Raw genomic sequence first — 21481 nt, 5'->3', positions numbered from 1 at the left:
GCCAAGTCACGTCTTTCTGTGAAGGGAGCGAGGGCCCTTCCTCACCACCCTCCACTCCCCTCTGGAGGGGAAGGTGAGCACAGTTATTGCAGGTGGAGGCCCCTCACACGGACGGCAGTGTCCTGTACCCTGGACAGACACAGGTATATGGCTGGGGAAGGAATGCCCAGGGAAGGAAGAGGCCTGTAGCTTGTACTCATCCAGGAGAGTAAGACAAGGTCATAGTTCACTGTTCTAATTGATAGCAGGTGTGAAGTTCTCTGTAACACCTGAGAACAATAAATGGGATTTTAGCTCCCAATTAGGTTAGCACATCGGTCTCACTTTCCTACTGAGGAGAGGAAAGGGCTCATGAGCACAACTAGCCTTTTAGCTGACAGTCTGAGCAGTTTAATCATGCGGGGAGTTGAGGGCTGCCCATTCTGTTCAGGCCTGAGTCCATGTCTCAGGTAAGGGGGGGCAGACCATGGAGGGATGGGTCAGTGTAAGGTATAAAGGCCCAAAGAATGCAAGAGGCCTGGGGGACGTGCTGAGGGAGGAGAATCAGGAGGGCTTGTAGGGACACGGGAGGGGACCTTTGGGCTGTGGTCCATAATTCTGGATGGGTGGCAAGAGCAAGAAGAGGAGGCCAGCAATAAGAGCAATAATGACCACCTTGTGAAGGGCTTTCTGGGCTGAGCATCTTACAGATGTGACCTCATTTACTCCACAACAACCCCATGAGCAGGTGGGATAATTGAGCTCACCGAACAGATGAGGTGGCAGAGTAAGTCATTTTCAAGGTCACCCAGTCAACAAGTGAACTCAGCTCTGACCCCAACATCAACCCTCTTAATTCTAACTGTGTAATACCTTAAGTGGGTTAAACTCTAAGAGCAGAGTCCTAATCACTGTTGCATTACCCTGAGCCCGGAGGGTGTGGGGCACGTGGGAAGCACGGCTAACTGAGGTCCACAGGTTCACCTCCCGCCTCACACTCACTCTAAGGCACATGCTCGCTAGGAAGACCTCTGGGTGGAACTGCTGTCTTACATGATCATTCTTTCTCTCTCTCTCTCTTGCCAAGTGTGTATAGTTGAGAGCACAGAAGGCAAATGAGTATGCGATGGGAATTTGTTTCCTGGGAACCAAAACCAAGTCATGTGGAAGAGATAAAACAATCATGAATTGAGCTTCTGGGCACAGCTCCAAGGTTCTTTTAGGCTATTATTTTATTCTCTGAACCAAATCTGTGGAGTAGGTGTTGCTACCAGCACAGAATGACAGATGAAACAACTGCTGCATGTCACATATCTAGAAAGTAGTTCAGTGGGATCAGAACCAACTTCTGTGTAATTTCAGTCAGTGCCCATTTGATGATACCAGGAGTAGGCTGGTCAGGAGGCTGAGGAGCGTTGCAGGGCCTGCCTTATAAAAATGCAAGGCTGCCTTCCAGAGCCTAGGCTGCCTGTGGAGAAAGGCGGGGGGTGGGTCTCACCTCTTCTCAGAGCTTTCTATAACTCCCAGAATGGAAGAAGAAAAACTGGAGAGGCTGTGTTCACAAAACCCCAATCAAAGGGCCTCTATTCTGGGCTGACTGGCTTTGAGGCATCTAAGGAATCTGCAGAAACTTGCCCCTTGCCCATGGAACCCATGTGCAACAAACATCATGCCCTCTGCACTCTTTCATTGACCACTCATCCAACTCAGGAAAAGCCAAAGCCATGTTTGTTTATTATTCTTTGAAATGCTTTAGTTGCTCTTCCTAGAACAAATCTACCTTCCTAGTAATGATCTGCAAAAGCCAACTTTAAAAAACAAAAACACAACAACTCCTGACCAATTGAAAATAGAACGTATAACCCCAAAGATGACAGAGAAAGGTATCTGGCATTGAAGTTTTCCACAAGAAATCCATCAGGTGGCCTACTGGCTCCTAGATAAGAAAGCATGAACTTCACTCACATTGAAGATTTCACAAATGCAGTCACCGTCTTGCATTTTGGGAGGAACAGTTTAAGCCCCCCTCATGAAAGAGGAGAGGCAAGGGGTGCCCGAAGAAATGAGCCCAGCCATGTGCAGCTGCTCACATCCTTCATACCCAGAAGCCACCATGTCAGCAAGGGCAGAGGAGGAGGCTGTTTGATAGGAAGGCTAGAGCTCACGGGCAAAGGTAAAAACACTCACCATTTGATCCAGCTGAGAGAGCTGTGGGAGGAAACAAACAGCAACATAAGCACACGTCGGGTTTGTTGTTAAACTCAGAAATAAACAGAAGTGAATGCTTAACATAGGATCCATATCCTTTCCAAACATTCAATCTGCCCATTCTCATCCAATATAAACACCAAAACTGCCAAGAATCAATGGATCATTTATTTGTTTTTTCTTTCTGAAATGAGTTATGGAAATTATTGCAAAAAAGACAGTTATATTTTTACACTACTGTTTATTTATAGCTGCTGAAATTCTCTTTTTTCTTTTGGTAATTACCCAAAAAGATATCCTTTAAGAAGCAACAGGTATTTTCTATTGCCTAAAATGAAAAGAACATATTCCCTAGGTGGCTTGGGAGTTTAACAGCTTTGTAATAACCCTGTAGCTCATTAGCGGTGATTTAGGGTTTCATGTCTAAAAGGCTACATTCATCTTTAAAAGGCTATGTGATGGAAGACTACTACGTAAAAGGTCCCAGCATTTGTGAAATTGATGGTAACACAGCTCCCTGATACTGGAACCGAACACTATGCTAATATTTTTACCAATTTCTAATGATATCTGTAAACAGATTCGTTTAGTTTTGGAAAATTCTTCCAGCCTAAAAGCTTAGGATTTCATGACTCTGACCCGCATCCTCTTCAACACAACCACATACCTGAAAGCTTAGACTGTGTCTTTTTCTTCTTGCTTGAAACTTTTAAGAACTCATCAACAAGCAAGTCGTTAGCTCCGGCTCTCTTGTCAGGGTCTGGCTCAAAACATTTCAGTATAAATGCCTTGGCCTCTGCGGACATGGACTCTGGGATTTCAGGGTGGACTTTAAACATTCCCACCTAGACAAAAATATAAAAAGCACAGTGTGCCTTCTGAATGACCATCTCATCACCGACCTCCAGGTTCCCCTAGTGCAACAAGATCCTTTATCATATACAGTAGTCCCCCTGTTATCCACAGGGGATGTGTTCTAAGACCCCCCAGGGACTGCCTGGAACCACAAATAATACTGAATCCTATATACATATATATATATATATATACACCATGCACAAATTTCTTTTTCCTTCTTAGTTTCATGGATAGAAGATTCATTCTTATTGTAGATCTTAGCAACCTCATTCGATTTTTTTTCTTTCCTTATTAAGTTGAGAACTTTCACCTTTTCACTTAAAGGAAGCACTTTACAGCTTCTCATTGGCATATCTGAATTGCCAGCATCTTGCACTTCGGGGCCATCATGAAGGAAAATAAGGGTCACTTGAATATGAGCACTATGATGCAGGACAGTTGATCTGATGACCAAGATGGCTACTAAGTGACTAATGGGTGGGTGGCATCTATAGTGTGTGGATGCTGAACACAAGGATGATTTACGTCCTAGGCAGGATAGAGCGGGATGGCATAGGATTTCATCACACTACTCAGAACAGCAATCATTTTAAAACATAAATTGTTTATTTCTGGAATTTTCCATGTAATATTTTCAGTATTTCAAAAAATTCATGGAAAGATTTGTATCGTCTTTTAATTCTATTTTTCCATGAACTTTTTGAAGTACTCATATTATCCCCATTACACTGAGGAAAATGAGGTTCAGAAGGAACAAGTTTACGTGGATATGAAAAGGTAGATCTGAGATTTAAACCTTGATTTGTTTCGTTTGGATTAAAGCCTATATTCTTTCTTTTATTACATGACTTGTGAATGTTTTCCCTGTCTCAAATCACCTCCATTAAAAGAGATATTTCAAAAGTACTTTAAGATTAAACAAACAGTATTTTTTTTAACAATTAGAATTTACTTCTCATTGCTGTTATTCTAAAAAAAAATTTAATGTTGTTTTCATGTACAGAGAAAATTTTCTAAGTAAATCCTTTTTATTATATAGCTTACATAAATTTATTGTAATTTAAATAATAATGTGTAATTATTCATAAGAATTATATAGCCTTTACTATGTGTCAGACACTGTTCTAAGTGCTTTGCACATATTATCTCATACACTTCTCAAAAAATTCCTGTGAGATACATACCCATTTTATAGATGAGGAAACTGAGGTACAAGGAGGTTAAGTAATTTGCCCAAAGTCTCAAATATCTTTATTGTGTTGGAGCCTGGATTCAAACAATGTAAATCAGTGCCAGAGCCTCGTTATCTCATCTCTCTAAGGAAGTATCACTTTCCCTCTGATGGATAATAAAGCTGCATTTCAGAGGGAAGTCCTAATCACATGTAAAAACGTGAAAGACTGGCCAAGAACAGAAAGACATCCATTCATGTCAAGAAAGGCACCTCTCATTGCTCTTTCAGGGTTGGTTACTCTACTCATTTTCATATTAGCAGTATCCTATGAGATCATCTTCAAGCTTAAAGTAAGTCTGGCTTTGTACAAAGCAGAAGGTATATAACATGTGGTCCCTCATGGGATGCCACACACAAATGGAGTAAGTGCTAGAAACATGACCAGTGGCAGGGTTCTTGGGAAACAGGTTTCCACTGTAAACTTCCCATTGGCCTGGCAGTCTGGCATGTGGAAGCCTGCGGGGACCCAGAGGCAGGCCATTGCCATGCCCAGTCCCCAGATCCTAAAACTGTGGCCCTGGGCTCTCTCGGGCTTATTTCTATATTCTATACTTGGGGAGGGAGGGCTGTTTCTCCCTCCCACAGCAGTTACTGAGGGGCGAATTAACAGGCTGGGAGAGTAGATATATGAGAATAAGACTGATTTACTTAAATGATAATTATGCCCCCCCCCCCTTTTTTTTGTCTTTTTGTCTTTTTCCGTGTCCGGCAACGGATTGCAACCCTCAGTGTTGCCCCCGTACCGGACCGGGGACCGGCAACGGGACCGCAACCCTCGGTGCTGCCCCCGCGCCTCACTCAGCCAGTGAGTGGGAACCGGTCCGTATGTGGGATCCGAACCCTCGGGCGGGAGTGCCGCCGCGCTTCCCAAGCGGCGCACTATCCAGTGTGCCACCGGGCTGGCCATAATTATGCCCCTTTTTAATGGAGCCTCCAAAGTATTACAGAAGTTAAAGGAAAATATTGACTTTTTAATTCCTAAATGGATAACAAATGTTCTTATATTTCCCTCCATGGAAAATTTGTAGACTGTTTCCCAAAGAGCTTAAATCATCTTCCATGTAGTGGTGCATTATTTATATTGTGTTCTTATAAGGTGGTCAGAGGAAGATACATTGAATCTCACTTTACAGCTGAGAAAACTAAAGCAGAGAGACAGCCACTGTGTGGGGCACAGACACTGACTCTGAGAAGAGTGAACCTTGCACTCTGATGTGTTCTCAGCACCTGCTTACTGAGGCCTAAAAAAATATGACAGATACACACACAGAACATCCAGTAGCTATGAAAAGCTTTATCCATCTCTTTTTAAGATAACGAAATGCGACCTTGAACATAGCTGCTTGTGGTTCTCCTAGTTCATAAAATGGTGGTTTTCCTGTGGCCATTTCAATGATGGTGCAGCCCAAAGACCAAATGTCTGCTGCTTTTCCGTAGCCCCTTGGTCCTTTATCTATTATTTCTGGTGCCATATACTGAAGGGTACCTGGAAATAATCAGAACACATTTCCACGTTAAAAAGAGAACACATATTTAATGACAGGTTCAGCTTTTCTACATAAAGAAGACAACTTTAAAAACATGATTCAGGTCCTTTCATCTTTTTTGAGTTCCAGTTTTCTCTGCTGTTAATAAAAGTGAAAACAGCAGTTTTTATAATACGTTTTATCAATGACATAGAAATAGTTCACCAATATTGTCTGGTTGTAAATAGGTTTCTTCTCATTCCCTAGATAGTATAGTATAATTGAGGCATCATTTCTTTGGGACTGCTTAGAAACTTATAACAATTAGTATTTTCAGAACAACAGAGAATACATCGACATACTTTTTTTTTTGCATTCAGTTCTTCAAATACACGAAGACTGCTATTATGTCTACTTCTAATACTTTCTAAGAAAAAATCAAGTTCATTCATCCATTTCCTTAGATATGTATTTCTTGACTCCTGAATTGAATGCTTAGTTCTTCTATTTTCATTCTGATGTTTTAATCATGACAGCATAAAAATTCTGAAAGCCATTGTGAAAAATAATGTAAATAATTTCTGGTGTATACTGTTCTACAAATCAAATCTACATGACTCCTGCTGTGTGTCTGTGGTCCCTGGAATAAGAGGTTTAACAGATCAAAGACAGGTCATGAGCCTTCAATACAGACAAATCATCAGATAAAGAGAATAAGAATAAAATGAAAAAGAGAGGAGATTCAAAAGGCTGCATGAAATCAGAGAGTTGAAGAGCATGGCATGAGGGAAAGAACATTAAATGGGTGGTCAAGAGTCCTCGACGCCAGTTCTGGCCTGGTACATCCCAAGTAAACACAACTGCGATTACCTCATTGGCCCAAATGAGAAGTTGGACTTGGACATCTAATACCCCCTAGAATGGTTTTCCAAAGTTCAGCAATGGGACAGGAACATAAATAGGAACATATTATCGCCATATCCCCTGCTTCTGAAATACTCATATAAATGATATAATCAGCAAACAGGTACCCATCCAAGATGCCACGTAGAATTACTTTAAATCCTGAGGTATCTGCCAAAAGAGCTACTTCAGTACTTTCTGATTCATAACCAAAGTGACAGAAATTTTGATAAATACAGATGACAACTTTTATAAATGCCTCATGCATGATTTATAGGTGAAAACTGTTATGTAAAATTCGTCCAAACTGTTCCTATGAAACCTACTCTTATAGGTTTGAAACTGACTATTGATCATAAAAATAAATAAAAGTATATTATTTTTGTCAAGTATTGTCATATTGCCATGTTTATCCTCCAGACCTCAAATTGTGTGGCAATAGTTCATGTTCATGTTCACATACAACTGCACATGTCTGCTCTCAGCATAAATCTGAAAAACTATTGGAGGAAAGCCTTTCACCTGGCCAAGGAAAGGGAAACAAGCTCCGCAAAGACTCACCTACCAGTAATACAAAATTGTTATGATTTTTCTCCATTTGTAGCTTTCACCCATGTGATAATTTTTTATGCTTTAAATAAATCAAGTGGTCTTTTAGAAATTATGTGTTGAAGCTGTTGGGATTCAGAAAACAATACCCCAAAGTATGGCACCTTGGCATGCTCAGTACTTTGAACTAAAGGAGATTGGAAGCTCTCAGAAGCAGCTTCAGAAGCAAAGTCTCTCTCTGACCTTCTCCTGACCTCCTGTCTCCTGCCCCTCTTTCTTCCTCAAAGCAAGTCTTAGAAACCACAATTCCTCTTTCCCAAGGCAGGTCACAGAAATTAGAACCCCTCATCCCCAAGACAGCCATAAAACCTAGAAATGTTACTCTAACCTTCCCCTGCCTTTATATGTAGGATCTGGCCATAAAGAAATTCTCTGACCTACCTTGCCTGAGAGTAGATCATAAGACTTTTGTTCCAGAGGGGCCTTCCTCTATATCCAGCAGAAGAAATGCTGCACGGAGAGGCCAGGAAGAATCTGACCAGGCAGGACTTACTGGGTTCCCTGCCTCAGCCCATGACTCTTTTGTACAATCACACTTCTACATGACTATCTGTTCTTCACTGAACCTAAGCATAAAAATGAACAGTTTTCCCTGGGTCTTTGAGTCTTCATTTCTGAAGGCTCCCATATCACATAAAACTTTGATTAAATAACTTTGTTGTGCTCTTCTTTTGTGAACCTGTCTTTTGTTATAGGAGTGTGGGCCATGACCCTTATGTTGGGTGAGGAAAGGAGCACACTTTTCTGTTTCTACAAAGCCTACCACCACATTCTGTTATCTCTGGGTCTAGAATAGAATTAATGAGAGAATATTTAAGTTGTACTAATATCTGAGTTGAAATTACAACTGATCAAAAATACAGTGAATTTTATAAATTGGACAATTCAAGAGCTGGTTGATTGGCTCAGTTGGTTAGAGCACAGTGTTGTAACACTAAGGTCAAGGGTTCAGATCCTCACACTGGCCAGTTGCCTAAATAAATAAATTAATTAATTGGGCAATTCAAGTAAGGTCAACAACAAATTATGCAATATTTTTATTCATCAGATAATATTTCAAAGAGCTTATCTGCCAATTGTGTTTAATTATCACCTATTGAGCAAGAGTCCCCCAAAAGCAGGTTTAGTTATGTGTTCATATCTGCTCCTCTTTACACAATACATTATATAAAACATGACACATAATACTTTATATTAAGAGATTTACAGAGCTGGATAATGATGATTTGGGCCAGTCTCAACATTAGCCTAAGGAAAACAAGTGAGACTATTAACTCGAAAACCCATACCTCATATGAGGGGTCTTCAAAAAGTTCATGGAGCAATCTGTATTATCTTTTAATTCTACAAATACTTCAAAAAGTTCATGAAAAAATAGAATTGAAAGACAATATGAGTCTTTCCATGAACTTTTTGAAGCACCCTCATATTTTTCCACAACTTTTTGAAGTACCTACCCTTGTATTATCTACATTCCAAAGTTTTTTTTAAAAAATTTCTATAAAATGTCTATTTTAGAATTTCTTTGTCACTGCAACTACCTGGGAACATAGTATAGCTTAGTGGTCAACAGCTTAAACTTTGATGCCACACTTCATTCATTCATTCATTCCACCAATCTATATTGAGGGCCTACTACGGGCCAGGCACTGTTCCAGGCACTTGGAATATAGCAGTGGAGTAAAAGGACAGAAATCCCTGGGCTGGTGGAACTTACATTTTTGTAGTGGAAGACAGAAAATACGCTATCGGCATAATAAATAAGTAAATTATATAGTATGCTAGAAAGTGATGTGTTATTACAAAGAGAGAGAGAGAGAGAGAGAGAGAGAGAGAGAGAGAGAGAGAGAGAGAGAGAGAAGGGGGAAGGGGATCAGGACTGCCCAGGGAGGCTGCCATTGTATACAAGGTGTTTGTGGGAGTCTCACTGAGGAGGTGATATTTGAGTGAAGACTTGAAGGAGGTGACGGAGTTAGCCACACAGATAGCTGGGAGAAGAGTGTTACTGCATGTGCAAAGGCCCTGTGGCAGGACCTTGCCTGGTGTCATGAAGGAAACGGCACTGAGTGAGCATTGGGAGAAGAGTGGGAAATGAGGTCTAAAAAGCAACAAGCTCCAAATCAGATCAGAGCCTTGTCCACCATTGTCAGGACTTTGGCATTTGTTTACTCTGAAAGACTAGAAAGCCATGGAGGGCTCTGAGTGACAGGGCTTGACTTATGTTGTAAAAGGATGACTCTGGCTGCCATGTTGAGGATAGACAGGAGGGGGCAAAAGTGGAAGCATTTGGGAGTCTTAAAGTAACACAGGCGAGAAACGAGGGTGGTAGCAGTGGAGGTGGTGACAGCACGTCACTTTGAAGGCAGAGCCAACAGGCTTCCCTGAAGGATTGGGTTGGCGTGTGGGAAAGAGAGGCACCTGGATCACTCTTAGTGTGAAGCAGCCATCAACCGACACAGAAGAGTGTGGTGGAACAGGTTTGGGAGAAGATAATTAATTCCATTTGGCCTGTTAAGTCTAGTTTGAATCTCAGCTTTATTACTAACTAGCTCTGTGACCTTGGGCAAGTTATTTAACCTCTTTGAACCTTAATTTTCTCACCCTAAATGGGATAATGATATCTAATGATTAGGGTTGATGTATGAATTTCAGTGAAATAATGTATGTAAAGCACTTAGCGCAGAGCCAGGTATACAGTAAGCACTCCATAAATGATGGTCACGGCTGCCTCCCCCTCACCAAGATCACCAAGAGGTAAAACAGATCAGCGTCTTTCCACTCAGCGCATCAGAGGCTGGCTAAGCCTCTGCGACTTGGGGAGCTCCAACTTTGGGCTGTGGGGCCTGTGGGTTGGAGGGGCTCAAGGTCCGCACACCCCGGCCCTCAGGATCAGCGCTGGAGACACATCTGAGCACACAGGTCACACATGTCACTCTCAGGGAGGCCAGTGGGAGAGGGACAAGCAAAGGCCGAAAGGGCCCTGTGAGGACTGCTTTCCTCCAACTCTTTTGGGGTTTTACAAAGAAAAAAAATGTTTTCAAGATTAATAGAAGATATTAAATTAACATGCTGCTCAAAAAAGTGTGTGAAAGTAGGGATTTTTTTCCTCTCAGAAGTTACTGAGTCTTGGCAGCATCTGAAACATCTCTTGCCAAGTCAAGAGTATGAGGAAAGAAACGTAAGGACATTGCAAGTTACTAATAGGCTGGAACTTATTCAAAAAATACATTCTAAATGCGTTTAATTCTGTGCCCTGAAATTCCCATTGCCTTGAGGGTGGGACCTGGGCCAGAGTTGCTGCCGACCGACTGTTCTGAGGAAACTTAAGGAATTTCTCTCTCTTCCTTCCCACCACCCAGGCTACCAGAACAGATACTGCAGGAAGGTGGACAGGAAGATGAACCGGAGAAAGAAGGGGAAAGCAGAGAGCACAGGGTAAATTTAAAATCTGAGTTTTATCAGAACAAACTGTTGTGACTTCCAGCAGTGATGTCCCTTCTCTCCCAACTTCCTCATCTACAAAGTGGAAGGACTCCCACCTGCTTCACTGAATTCATCTTGCTTTATATCACACCAAAGATTGTTCATTATCTTTTTTTTCTTCTAAATTTCTCTCTAATAATAATAAAAAGAACATAAGACTCCATGAACACCAGCATAATGGAGTGATAAGAACTTGGAACCGAAACCAGCCTTGAAGTCCCATCTACCCTCCTTAGAACTGCTGAGCAGTCATTAATCTCTTGAGCCTCAGTTTCCTCTTGGCTACTGATACCTTTCTGGAAATCACTTTGTCTGCACGCTCCCAAGACTGCACTAGAGGCAGCCCAGTCACTGCACTGCCTGATTTCTCAGGAAAGCTCTCTCGCCAGCTCTCTCCTGAGCTGGTGAGTCACTTCCTCTTTCTGAATTGAAATCCTATGGTTATTTATACTGTGAAGGAGAGGAAGAAACCACAGGGAGTAAACAGACAAGGAAAGAGAGAATTCAGAGTCCACATGGGACGTAATTAGGGCAGGAGTAAGAGTCACAGAGAGGTAGGACTAAGGAAATGTTTTTAAAAAAATAATCTTGCCAGGGTTATAGTGGTTGGAGGCCAAGCAGGAGAGAAGTAACAACATGAAAAGAAAAACAAATAACAAATTGAGAATTAAAAGAAATCTTCAGTGGCATGAAGCAGGAGACTGAGCAAGTCATAAAGATACTCACACAAGAAGAGAAAAGGGCCAGATCAAATTCTACGTAACATTTTTCAGCGAGCAACGAAAGGCGCCAACATTAAAGTGTGTGAGAACACCAACTAAATTTACCTCTCACATGATGCTCAAACTCAGCAATTACTTCTTTAATTACATAAGATCTGTATCATCGTTGCAAAAACATACCAGTAAAAGTTTCAGTACATGGATTTATGCCAGCAAGCCTCTTTGATGTCCCGAAATCAGAGATCTTGAGAACACCACTGTAGGTGTTAATCAACACATTGTCACCCTAGAGAACAGAGGATTTTAATCAAAAATGTTATCTCTTTTCGGATACTGTTTGTTGTTTACTTGTTAAGTCCAACCAAAAAAAGTGTTCTTAGAGCAAATAAGAACACTAACTCTGTATTCTTCATTCATAGTTTATCTCAATAAGGGATTCTTGACACATTTTTTGTTTACGTATTATCAGTTGTTCACAGTCTGCTACTCAGGTCACAATGTCAAACATGGTTCCTAATTAGTTAGAGCTTGCCACAGTTTAGAGATAGTACCAGCTGTCTGTGCATGATACACGCATGATAAATTAAATTATGATTTTTGTAACTTCCCAGGCACTTTACTTTGTTTTCTATGTTGCTTTATGTCTTTTCCAAGAATATGTAAGGACATCACAGATAAACGACCATTTGGCTTGATTTTAGGGTAGTAATATTAACTTACATTCAATAGTCTAGCATTTGTCGAAAATTCACTAGTTCTAAATTTTCTCTTTTTAAAGAGAATCTAAAGTTATTAGTTTGTTATCTTAGAAAATCTGTAAGTTATAATTTTAGTTCAATCCATGAGTATGTGACACTTGTGAGAAAAGGAGATTTTATTTTTTTTCTTCTAACCATTCATCCGTGATTCAATAAATACTTATTGAGTAGCAACTATGGGCAAGAATACAAAGATCAATCAGCCTGAAAGCTCCTCAGGAGCAGGTACCACATCCTGTTTAACTTTACACTGTTACACCCCACCCCTCTCCCCTACCCACACACACACACACAGAAAACACAATCTCGTTTGCCAAACATAGTTAAGGAGTTGATTCCTTGAGCAGAAAAGATAAGACATGAATATAAATAACTGATTCTTAAATGTCTGCTGTTTCTAAGATTTACTTATATACCATTTAAACTAATACTCATGACACAATACGGCAAATAAAACAATTCCTCAGAAAGGAACTCATGAAAATGCACTCTGGTGCACCTTACCTTTATGTCCCGGTGAACTATCTGATTGTCATGGAGGTATTTTAATCCTTCCAGTATTTGCTTTGTATAAAAGCCAATTGTTTGTTCATTATCTTTTAATGGACCCCATTTGGAACGAAGGAGAGCAGAAAGACTTCCTGTAAAGTAGGGAGAAAGAGTGGATCAACTCTTATACAAATGAGCTCTTTAAAGCATATTAATAGTGTAACATTAATTTCAGCCAAAATTCATTGGTTCTTTACTGTGGCCCAGGAACTGCACTAGATACTTGGACTCAAACACGAATATGAAAATATCCCTACTCTGGAGATGCTCATTATCAAATATGGTGCAAGTAAAAAGCCAATCAATTGCTAACTTTAATCCAACTCATAATGATTGATATTAAAATCATTCCAATATTTATTTATTGTTTCCTAACAAACTGCAAGGTAATGTCATTTGTTAATTTTTCTTTCAATTTATACAAATTAGGACCTGTGTTCTGTTAGTCCCATTCAATTTTACTCCTCTTCAAGACCCTATAAATTTATACTTTTTAAAGAAAGAAAAATATCTCTTACCTCCCGGGACTTGCTCCATAAAGATTTTAATGAAACCATTCTCACTGAAAGAGCCCAGATACTGGACAATATTTTTGTGTTTCAGGTGCTTATGCAATGCTATTTCTTCATGTAGGGGCTGAGAGTATCTAAAAGACATGCAAATGTCAATGAGCTAATTATGTAGCCAGACTCGAGTGCATAGATTTAAGCAATACAAACTGAAAATTTCAGCTAAATATATGCCAATATAAAAAATCAAAATCACTTCTAAGTCCTTTATTTCTTCTAAGGTAAATCTTGTGAGGTTGAAGCTGTGATAGGATCTGCGTAAAAATGTGTCAGGTGCTGTTCTAAGCCCTTAGTATATATTAACTCACTTCTCAACAACTCAATGAAAAAGTACTGTTATAATGCCCATTTTACAGATGAGGAAATTGATTTTACAGAAGGATGACTAACTTGCCTAATATCACAAAGCTAGCAAGTGACAGAGCTAAGATTTGAGCCCAGGAGAATTGAAATCATTCCCACAGCTTACTGTCCATATTAACATGACTTTCTATTCCACTGGCCTCATCAATATAACTTCACTATTCCCGGAGACTCTTGGCCAGGAAGACAAAAATTGCAAATAACTTTAATGTTCATTCCAGAACTTCCTGAAAGGTCCATCACCTTTTCAATAGAAAACATAAAACCAGGCTGGCTGGTTAGCTCAATTGGGAGAGCGTGGTGCTGGTAACACCAAGGTCACAGGTTTGGATCCCCATACCAGCCAGCTGCAAAAAAACCCCAAAACATAAAACCATTTGAATCTCTAGTCTCTTTGAGCCCCTTGTCTCAAAATCCACACCTTACTATGTCCACCAATTCCATTATATCATGAGTTTTACTGAATCCTAACCAAGCCTCCACATTGAAAGACCAGCTTTAAACCAGATTTCAAAATCATGTACTCAGTATATGTTGCCATTTCAAATTATAAAAGTATTTTATATTTCTGCAACAGAACACTTTTGATGATTATTAGAAGTACTGTAAAGCTTGTAGACTCTTAATTATTCTGCATTCGATGTAGTGCTAATGTAATTATTACATAGCTTTTCTTTATTTTTTTAAATTAAATTTAATTTAATTTTGTCGATATACAATGTGGTTGATTATTGTGGCCCATTACATAGCTTTTCAAAGAACAAAATTTCAACAAATTGAGTTTTACAGATCTAACTGGCTTTTATTAGTGATTCATGAACTAGGCAGCATCCAGTCAAAATAGACCGTAGCTCTGTTCAACATGGCAGAACAGCTGGTTTTTGTAAGGTAGCTTGAGCAGGAACAAGGAAACAGCATAGTGCAAAAAGCAATTGGTTAACATCAGGTTACTTTCCTTGTATGGGTTAAAGCAGAGGGAATTTCCTTATCATGTTGGCTCAAGTTGACTGGGCCCCTTTAGATTGGTTGCTGTGAATCTCCTGGGTTTTTTTTTTTAGGAAACTTGCCTGTTTGGGAATTTGGCTCATTACTCTCCTGATTTGAAGAAATACCAATATATAATGTTATCAAATAAGGTACCTAGGTAATGATTTTCAACTGTGAAGACTTTTACAAGTTATTTCTTCCATGAGGGTTAAAAGTACTTTGACACTAGTTCATGATTGCTCTTGAAATGTATTAGTGGCAAATACTGTGATTATTCTATAGATTTAGGAGATCAAGATAATCAAATTATCTCAGTTTATAACTGAGATAACAAGCACCTCAGTTTATTATGAATCAAAGGGTTCCCACCTCCTGATCTTCTATTGAAAATCAAACCATGAATGCTTAAATGTAAGATCCTGAAAAAGCAGATATCCCCACCTCATTACTTGAGCCAAGGATAGCTCAAAATTTGCAATACCAGTCAGAGTCTAACTTAGCTAAAGATAAGTACTGTCCTACAATATGGGAAATATTTCAAACACCCAGCAATTTTCACTAAGTGTAAGTGCTAAGCCCTAAATAAGGATGGAATTGTAATTTGTTCAGGACAATAAACTATGCTTGTCTATGGGTATTACAAGAAAATCATATTTCTTCTCAATTAGCTCTAACATTGGAAAGAAAAAATGGTATAGATAATCCGAGATACTTACATACAGTTAGCTTTAAAAAAATGATTAATACATACATATCTCCAGACCACCCTCTCTGAGTCAAATCACCACTGATAACCATTTAGACCAGTGGTTCCCAACCTCGACTAGACATTTGTATTGTATCTCTTGGAAGGCGTCTTACAAAATATCGGTGTCCAGGATGACCCAGAATTTTTGAAGGTGAAGCTTGAGCATCAGCATTTTTAAAAGCTCCCCAGCTGACTCTAATATACGGCTGGGTAGAGAATAACTGACAGAAATAAATAGTTTAGGGATGTGTGGAATGTTAGAGAAAGCCAACTTGAGATTAACAATTAGTTGGGGATAGATTATGAGTGTAATTAAACCCACCACCTCTCTCTTTCAACACTCTGATTCACTAACAAAGTGTTTTTAGGGTGTGAAGGAAATACAGAAGACACTGTTTCTGTTGCTGTGGTCCTTCTTTAAAGGTGGTAGTTTAGTGTGCCCTGGATCATGTATTATTCACACCCATCACAACTACCTTAGAAATAATCCTTTGTCGGGCCGGCCCAGTGGCGCACTGGAAAGTGCGCTGCTTGGGAGCACGGTGGCGCTCCCGCCGAGGGTTCGGATCCCATGTGGAGACCGGTTCCCGCTCACTGGCTGAGCGAGGTGCGGGCGCAACACGGAGGGTTGGGATCCCGTTACCGGTAAGTAAAAAAGACAAAAAAGGAAAAAAAAAAAAAAAAAAAAAAAAAAATCCTTTGTAAATGCTTTTTTTTTCAATGGAACATCCAAATGTCTCCAGGGCACATAGATAGAAATAGCATTGTTTGCTGTATCTTCTTAATAACCATAAGATAGACTTCTCTGTAATCTCTTTATATAGTTAAAAAGATGTCCTGCACTAGTTGTTCAAGATAATGGTTTGTCATGCAAATGTTTTCAAACAACCCACATATACCAATAGGATTGCTACAGAACACGAGCTGAAAATATTTTATTGGTGTCTGTTTGCTGTGTGTATATACAGTGATATTTGAATTAACTTGAGGTACAAGGTAAATTTTAAAAGTGGTTTTCTCCATTCAGAGGCCAGTTCACAGCAGGAAGGAGTTTTGCATTTGGCCTCAGATGAGACTTTGGACTTTGGAATTTTAAGTTGGTGCTGGAGAAAGCTAAGTCTTTTGGGACTGTTGGGATATGGAATGATTGTATTTTGTATGTGAGAGGGACATGAGTTTTGGGAGGCCAGGGGTGGAATGATAGAGTTTGGATGTTTTGTCCTCCCAGAACTCATGTGGAAATTTGATCCCCAAAGTGGCAGTGTTGGAAACTGATTGAGTCATGAAGGTGGATCCCTCATGAATGGATTAATGCTCTCCCTGGGGGAGGGGGGATTAATGAGTGAGTTCTTGCTCTATTAGTTCCTGTGAGAGCTGTTTGTATAAAAGACCCTGGCACCTCCAAAAAAACAAAAAAAAGTGGGTTTCTTCATGTGCCCACTTAAATCCATCGGGAAGGGGGAAGAGAGGGGATGTGGCTACAAATTAGTGAATTTGGCTGCAGGAATTTGATAGTGATGACCCCTTTATATTTCACATTGTTCCTAAGTCTATTCTGTGTATGTATATATTACTTAAGAACCTTTAGGAATATTTAACAAAAATTTTAATGTGACAACTTTATACACATCACTCTAGGTTTTTAATGAATCATTTATATCACTGTTTCATAAGAATTCATAAGCATGTCTCATGAACTAACCAAATGAAAACTCTGGAACAATACCACAAGAAATAGAAAATTGAGACAGTCCATGTGGCACACAGCAACAGCTGTTTGTCTACCTACTATTTGTTTTTTCCTTTTTGTATGATTTCATCTGGAGAAACCAATGCTATAGAGTTCCTAGTCTTCCTTTTCGGTAGGGATGGGCACTATTGGTCAGTGAAACAGAGTTGAAAGTATGCTAGACATTCCTAGGAAGCTTTGTTTTCCTTTTTCTTTGTCCTGCCTGTAGTGCTCAAGGGGAGACAAAATAAGCCCATGGTGGGCTGGCTGGTTAGCTGAGTTGGTTAGAGCATGGAGCTGATAACACCAAGGTCCAGGGTTCAATCTCTGTGCCGGCTGGCCAACAACAACAACAACAACAACGACAACAACAATAATAATTAATAATAATAATAATGGCCCAGCATTAAAGCTTAGCCAAATAAGAGTAATAATTGTAAAGTAAGTAATCCAATCCTCCCTCTTTCAGACTTTGAATACACAACACATAGAAAATGTACATAGTTGATTGTAGCAGCACTATCTTACAGAGAAAAGACATAAGAAAAGACAAGATGCCACAGAAATCATGAGGCTGAGAAGAGAATTAGTAGCTGGACAAACAAACCATAAAATAGCACTACAGCAGGCAGCAACAGATAATCCTGTTACCAGGGCTGTTCAGTCCCTGACAACTTTGTTCCTAAAAACTATTCCATTTTTCACAAGGCCCCACTATGTATGGTTCAAACCATTTCTTCAACATTTCACCTGTTCCTTTCACTCTTTTCCTTCTGGTATTCCCATGAAGCATATGTTATACCTTTTGTAGTTGTCCCACAGTTCTTGATTAATCTGTTTCTTTTTTTTTTCAGTTTTTTTTCACTTTGGTTTTCAGTTTTGGAAGTTTCTATTAACATACCCTCAGGTTCAGAGATTTCTCACTCAGCTGTGTCCAGTCTACTAATGTGGCCATCAAAGACATTCCTCACTTCTGTTACAGTGTTTTTGATTGCTAGCTTTCTTTTTAATTCTTTGTTAGAATTTCCATGTCTGAACTTACTTTACCATCTGTTCCTGCCTGTTGTCTACTTTTTCCATGAGATCCCTTAGCATATTAATCATAGTTGTTTTAAATTCCTGGTCTGATAACTCCAACATCTCTGCCATATCTGACTCTGGTTCTGATACTTGCTAAGTTTCTTCAGACTGTGCTTTTTTGCCTTTTAGTATGCCTTGTAATTTTTTGCTGAAAGGCAGACATGATGTACTGGGTAAAAGGAACTGCCATCAAGAGGCCTTTAGTAATGTAGTTGTAAATTGGGGGCAGAGAGAAGAGTTCTATAGTGCTATGATTAGGTCTCAGTGTTTCAGTGGGCTTGTGTCCCCAGTATTGAACTTCACAAGTGCTTATGAGTTTTGTCCCCTGTAGGTAGAACAGGATAGCATAGAGTGGGCTGCAGTTTGGCATTTCCCCTCCTCTAGGTTGGTTAGGCTCTGGTGAAATATTTTCTCCTGCGGGCAGGCCTCGTTAGGAAGAACAGAATGCTCTGGAATATTTCAAAATGGTTCCTTTTTTCCTCTCTGTGCCAGAATCACAAGCGGATTTTTTTTCTCTGATATTCACTGTGAGGACATGGAGAACCTGGTAGAGCTCCACAAGGTAAAACTCACAAAAGCGTACCCCCTACCACTGCCATGACTGGGCCCCCCTGGAGTTTTCAACTCTCAGATTTGTCCACACTGAGCCTCCAGCAGTTTTCCAGTTACAGTTCAGGTTTTCTACCCCAGCTGGTTCCCCTGGAAGCTTCTGCTTGTGGATTTTTGCTCCAATAAGCTATGACTCTCTGTATTCACCTGTCTGTCCAATTTTAGGGACAGCCACCTGCCATGTGATCTCACTTCACCTGTAGATCCAAGAAAAGCCACTGATTTCTCGGTTTGTTCAGTTTTCCACTTGTTAGGATGGAACGATGATTTCCAAGCTCCTTACATGCTGGACTGGAAACTGAAAGTTCTGGTTCAAGCTATTTCTGATAGTGCTTATTCCCCATCTACCCATAGAAAGTAACAAACCCACCGTTATCCAACATAACCGAGCTCAACACATGCAGGGCTGTTCTCTTTTCTAGTCTTCGAAAGTCCTGTCCTTCCCCACTAGAGTCTTGCACTTGTATCACTAAACGCAACTAAACCCCACGGGGAACTAATTAACACAATGGAGTTTTCGGACAAAGTTTCATTCATTAGAATATCACTAAGTACTTTCTAAAGTATTATCAACAACCCAAAGTACTTGAGAAAACAGCTTTTATTAGTCATAATTACTGTACCTGCTGTCTCGCTCTGGGATTTCCTTGATAGCAATTCTTACTTGGTTGCTCAAATCTCGACCTGCGTAGACTATCCCGTACGTGCCTTTTCCTAAAACGACTCTGTCACCATTCTCATCATATTCATAGTCATACTGCAGAAGAAAAATCAAGGAGAGAAGACTGAAACATTAGTTGCATTCTACATTTCAAGCATCACTTTTTTTCCACGAGCATTCTCCCCTGTTTTGTCAAATGGCTTTCACAAGAGAAATCATAAGATAAAGTTCTAAGAAGTAGCTTCAAGAACTGGAAAAATAGACCTTCTCAACAGAAAGCAGATAGTGTGTTCGTGTTTTTGACAACTGTTATGAATACAGTGGGGACTACATAGTTAAATCGGTAAAAGTGCTTCTCCAAAAGCGCACTTGGATTCTTTTCTGGAGATGTGTACAAATGGCATCACCACCTATCAATATCTATCACATCTAATTAATCTTCCTTTTGTTATTCAGGTATTGGTACTGTTAAAGCATTTCACATGCTGCCAGGAGAATAAAATCACTGAAAGGCTTTGGGTAAGAAGAAAATTTTGAGGTCTTACTACTTGACAATAATAAACTAAGGACTATTTTTACTTTACCTCCAGTTCCCCAAGACCCCAAAACATTAAAAAAACAAAAAATAGAGGAAAAATTAGATCTCTGATGTGAAAAGGAAATATCTACAGCCCTAAACCCCAAATTGTCATGTGTCAGCCAAATATGGAAAACTGGATCAAAGTGAAAGGGGTACAGAAAGCATCTGGTAGAGCCTCCTTGGACCTGGAGGCATCATCCAGAAAGGCATATCCTTTGTCTTGAACTGGAACTACAGGATTTAGGGCCGTCAGATGATATAGCCGTGTCCCTGTAGAAACCCAGTGTGAAACTACAGGCCAGCAGAAGAGAACGTAAAAGCAAGCTCTTCTTGTTGTCTACATTTTGCTGGAGTATAAAACTGGCAGCCTATACATAGATTCAACTCACAGAAGGTTCAATTTGGCCATTAAAAATTTTTTGATTTCTAACATTTATATGCCAGCACATTTAACATTGATACTGATGAGTAATCCACAAAGATGACAATGGTCATGGATTTTTATGCTCATTAAAAACACAGCCTTGAAATATAGCAGAGCTGACAAAATTACAAAGAAAAACAGACAAATATAAACCACAATAGGTTTTAATGAAACTCTTTTATTGTTTTTCAACTTAAATCATGGTAATTTTTTTTAATTGTAACAATTGATTGTACATATCTGAGGAGTTCAGCATTGAATATCGATACCTGTGTGCATTATGTGATGCTCAAATTAAGATAATAAGTATGTTCAACATTACACAATATAAACATTTTTTTTGTGTGTGGCCCTTTACCAATTTCTCACTAACTCCCTCTCCCCATCTGCCTTTCTCACCTGTCGTTGCCTAAGTTCTGTTCTCTCCTTTTGAAAGTTCAATGAAATATTGTGATTGTTGTATCTTTCTTAATTTATTTGTTTATTTTTTAATTCCCACTTGTAAGTGAGGACACGAGGTGTTTCTCTTTCTGTAAAACTTTTAGACATGGATATATCTAGCAGACAAATTTAAAATAGAGATCCTAATGACACAATTAACAATTTTGATATAACATATACAGAGAGAACTTTGCACCCAGATATTAATTCCCTTTATGCCTATATAAAAATATATTATAATTGACCACATATTAGGTCACAAAGAAAATTATTTTCCCAGTTATATGTTTTATTTTTATTTTTATTTTTTTTCCTTTAAATTTTTATTTTGTCAATATACAATGTGGTTGATTATTATGGCCCATCACTGAAACCTCCCTCCCTCCTCCCTCTCCCCCATCCCACCCAGGAATGTCCTTTCCGTTTGCTTGTTGTAACAACTTCAAAAAAAATTGTAGTTGTTATATCTTCTTCCCCCCCACACCGGTGTGTGTGTGTGTGTGTGTGTGTGTGTGTGTGTG

General features: G+C 39.5%; 1 protein-coding gene across 1 annotated transcript in view; it reads right to left on the bottom strand.

The window, feature by feature from the left end:
* The window catches only part of MAP3K5 (mitogen-activated protein kinase kinase kinase 5), a 196219-nt gene that overhangs the window by 32113 nt on the left and 142625 nt on the right, over positions 1-21481 (bottom strand). Inside the window, exons 15-21 of the mRNA XM_008574575.1 lie at positions 19478-19611; positions 13288-13415; positions 12725-12861; positions 11643-11748; positions 5608-5765; positions 2855-3032; positions 2167-2187 (exon numbers count right to left, since the gene is read on the bottom strand). Of these exons, the coding sequence (XP_008572797.1) occupies positions 2167-2187; positions 2855-3032; positions 5608-5765; positions 11643-11748; positions 12725-12861; positions 13288-13415; positions 19478-19611 (862 nt within the window). The remainder of the gene's footprint in view (positions 1-2166; positions 2188-2854; positions 3033-5607; positions 5766-11642; positions 11749-12724; positions 12862-13287; positions 13416-19477; positions 19612-21481) is intronic.

The sequence above is a fragment of the Galeopterus variegatus genome, unplaced genomic scaffold (assembly GCF_000696425.1).
Source record: "Galeopterus variegatus unplaced genomic scaffold, G_variegatus-3.0.2 Scaffold4, whole genome shotgun sequence".
Classification (NCBI taxonomy): Eukaryota; Metazoa; Chordata; class Mammalia; order Dermoptera; family Cynocephalidae; genus Galeopterus; species Galeopterus variegatus.
The sequence above is the reverse complement of the archived record's forward strand: the minus strand, read 5'-3'. Positions and strand labels throughout refer to the sequence as shown.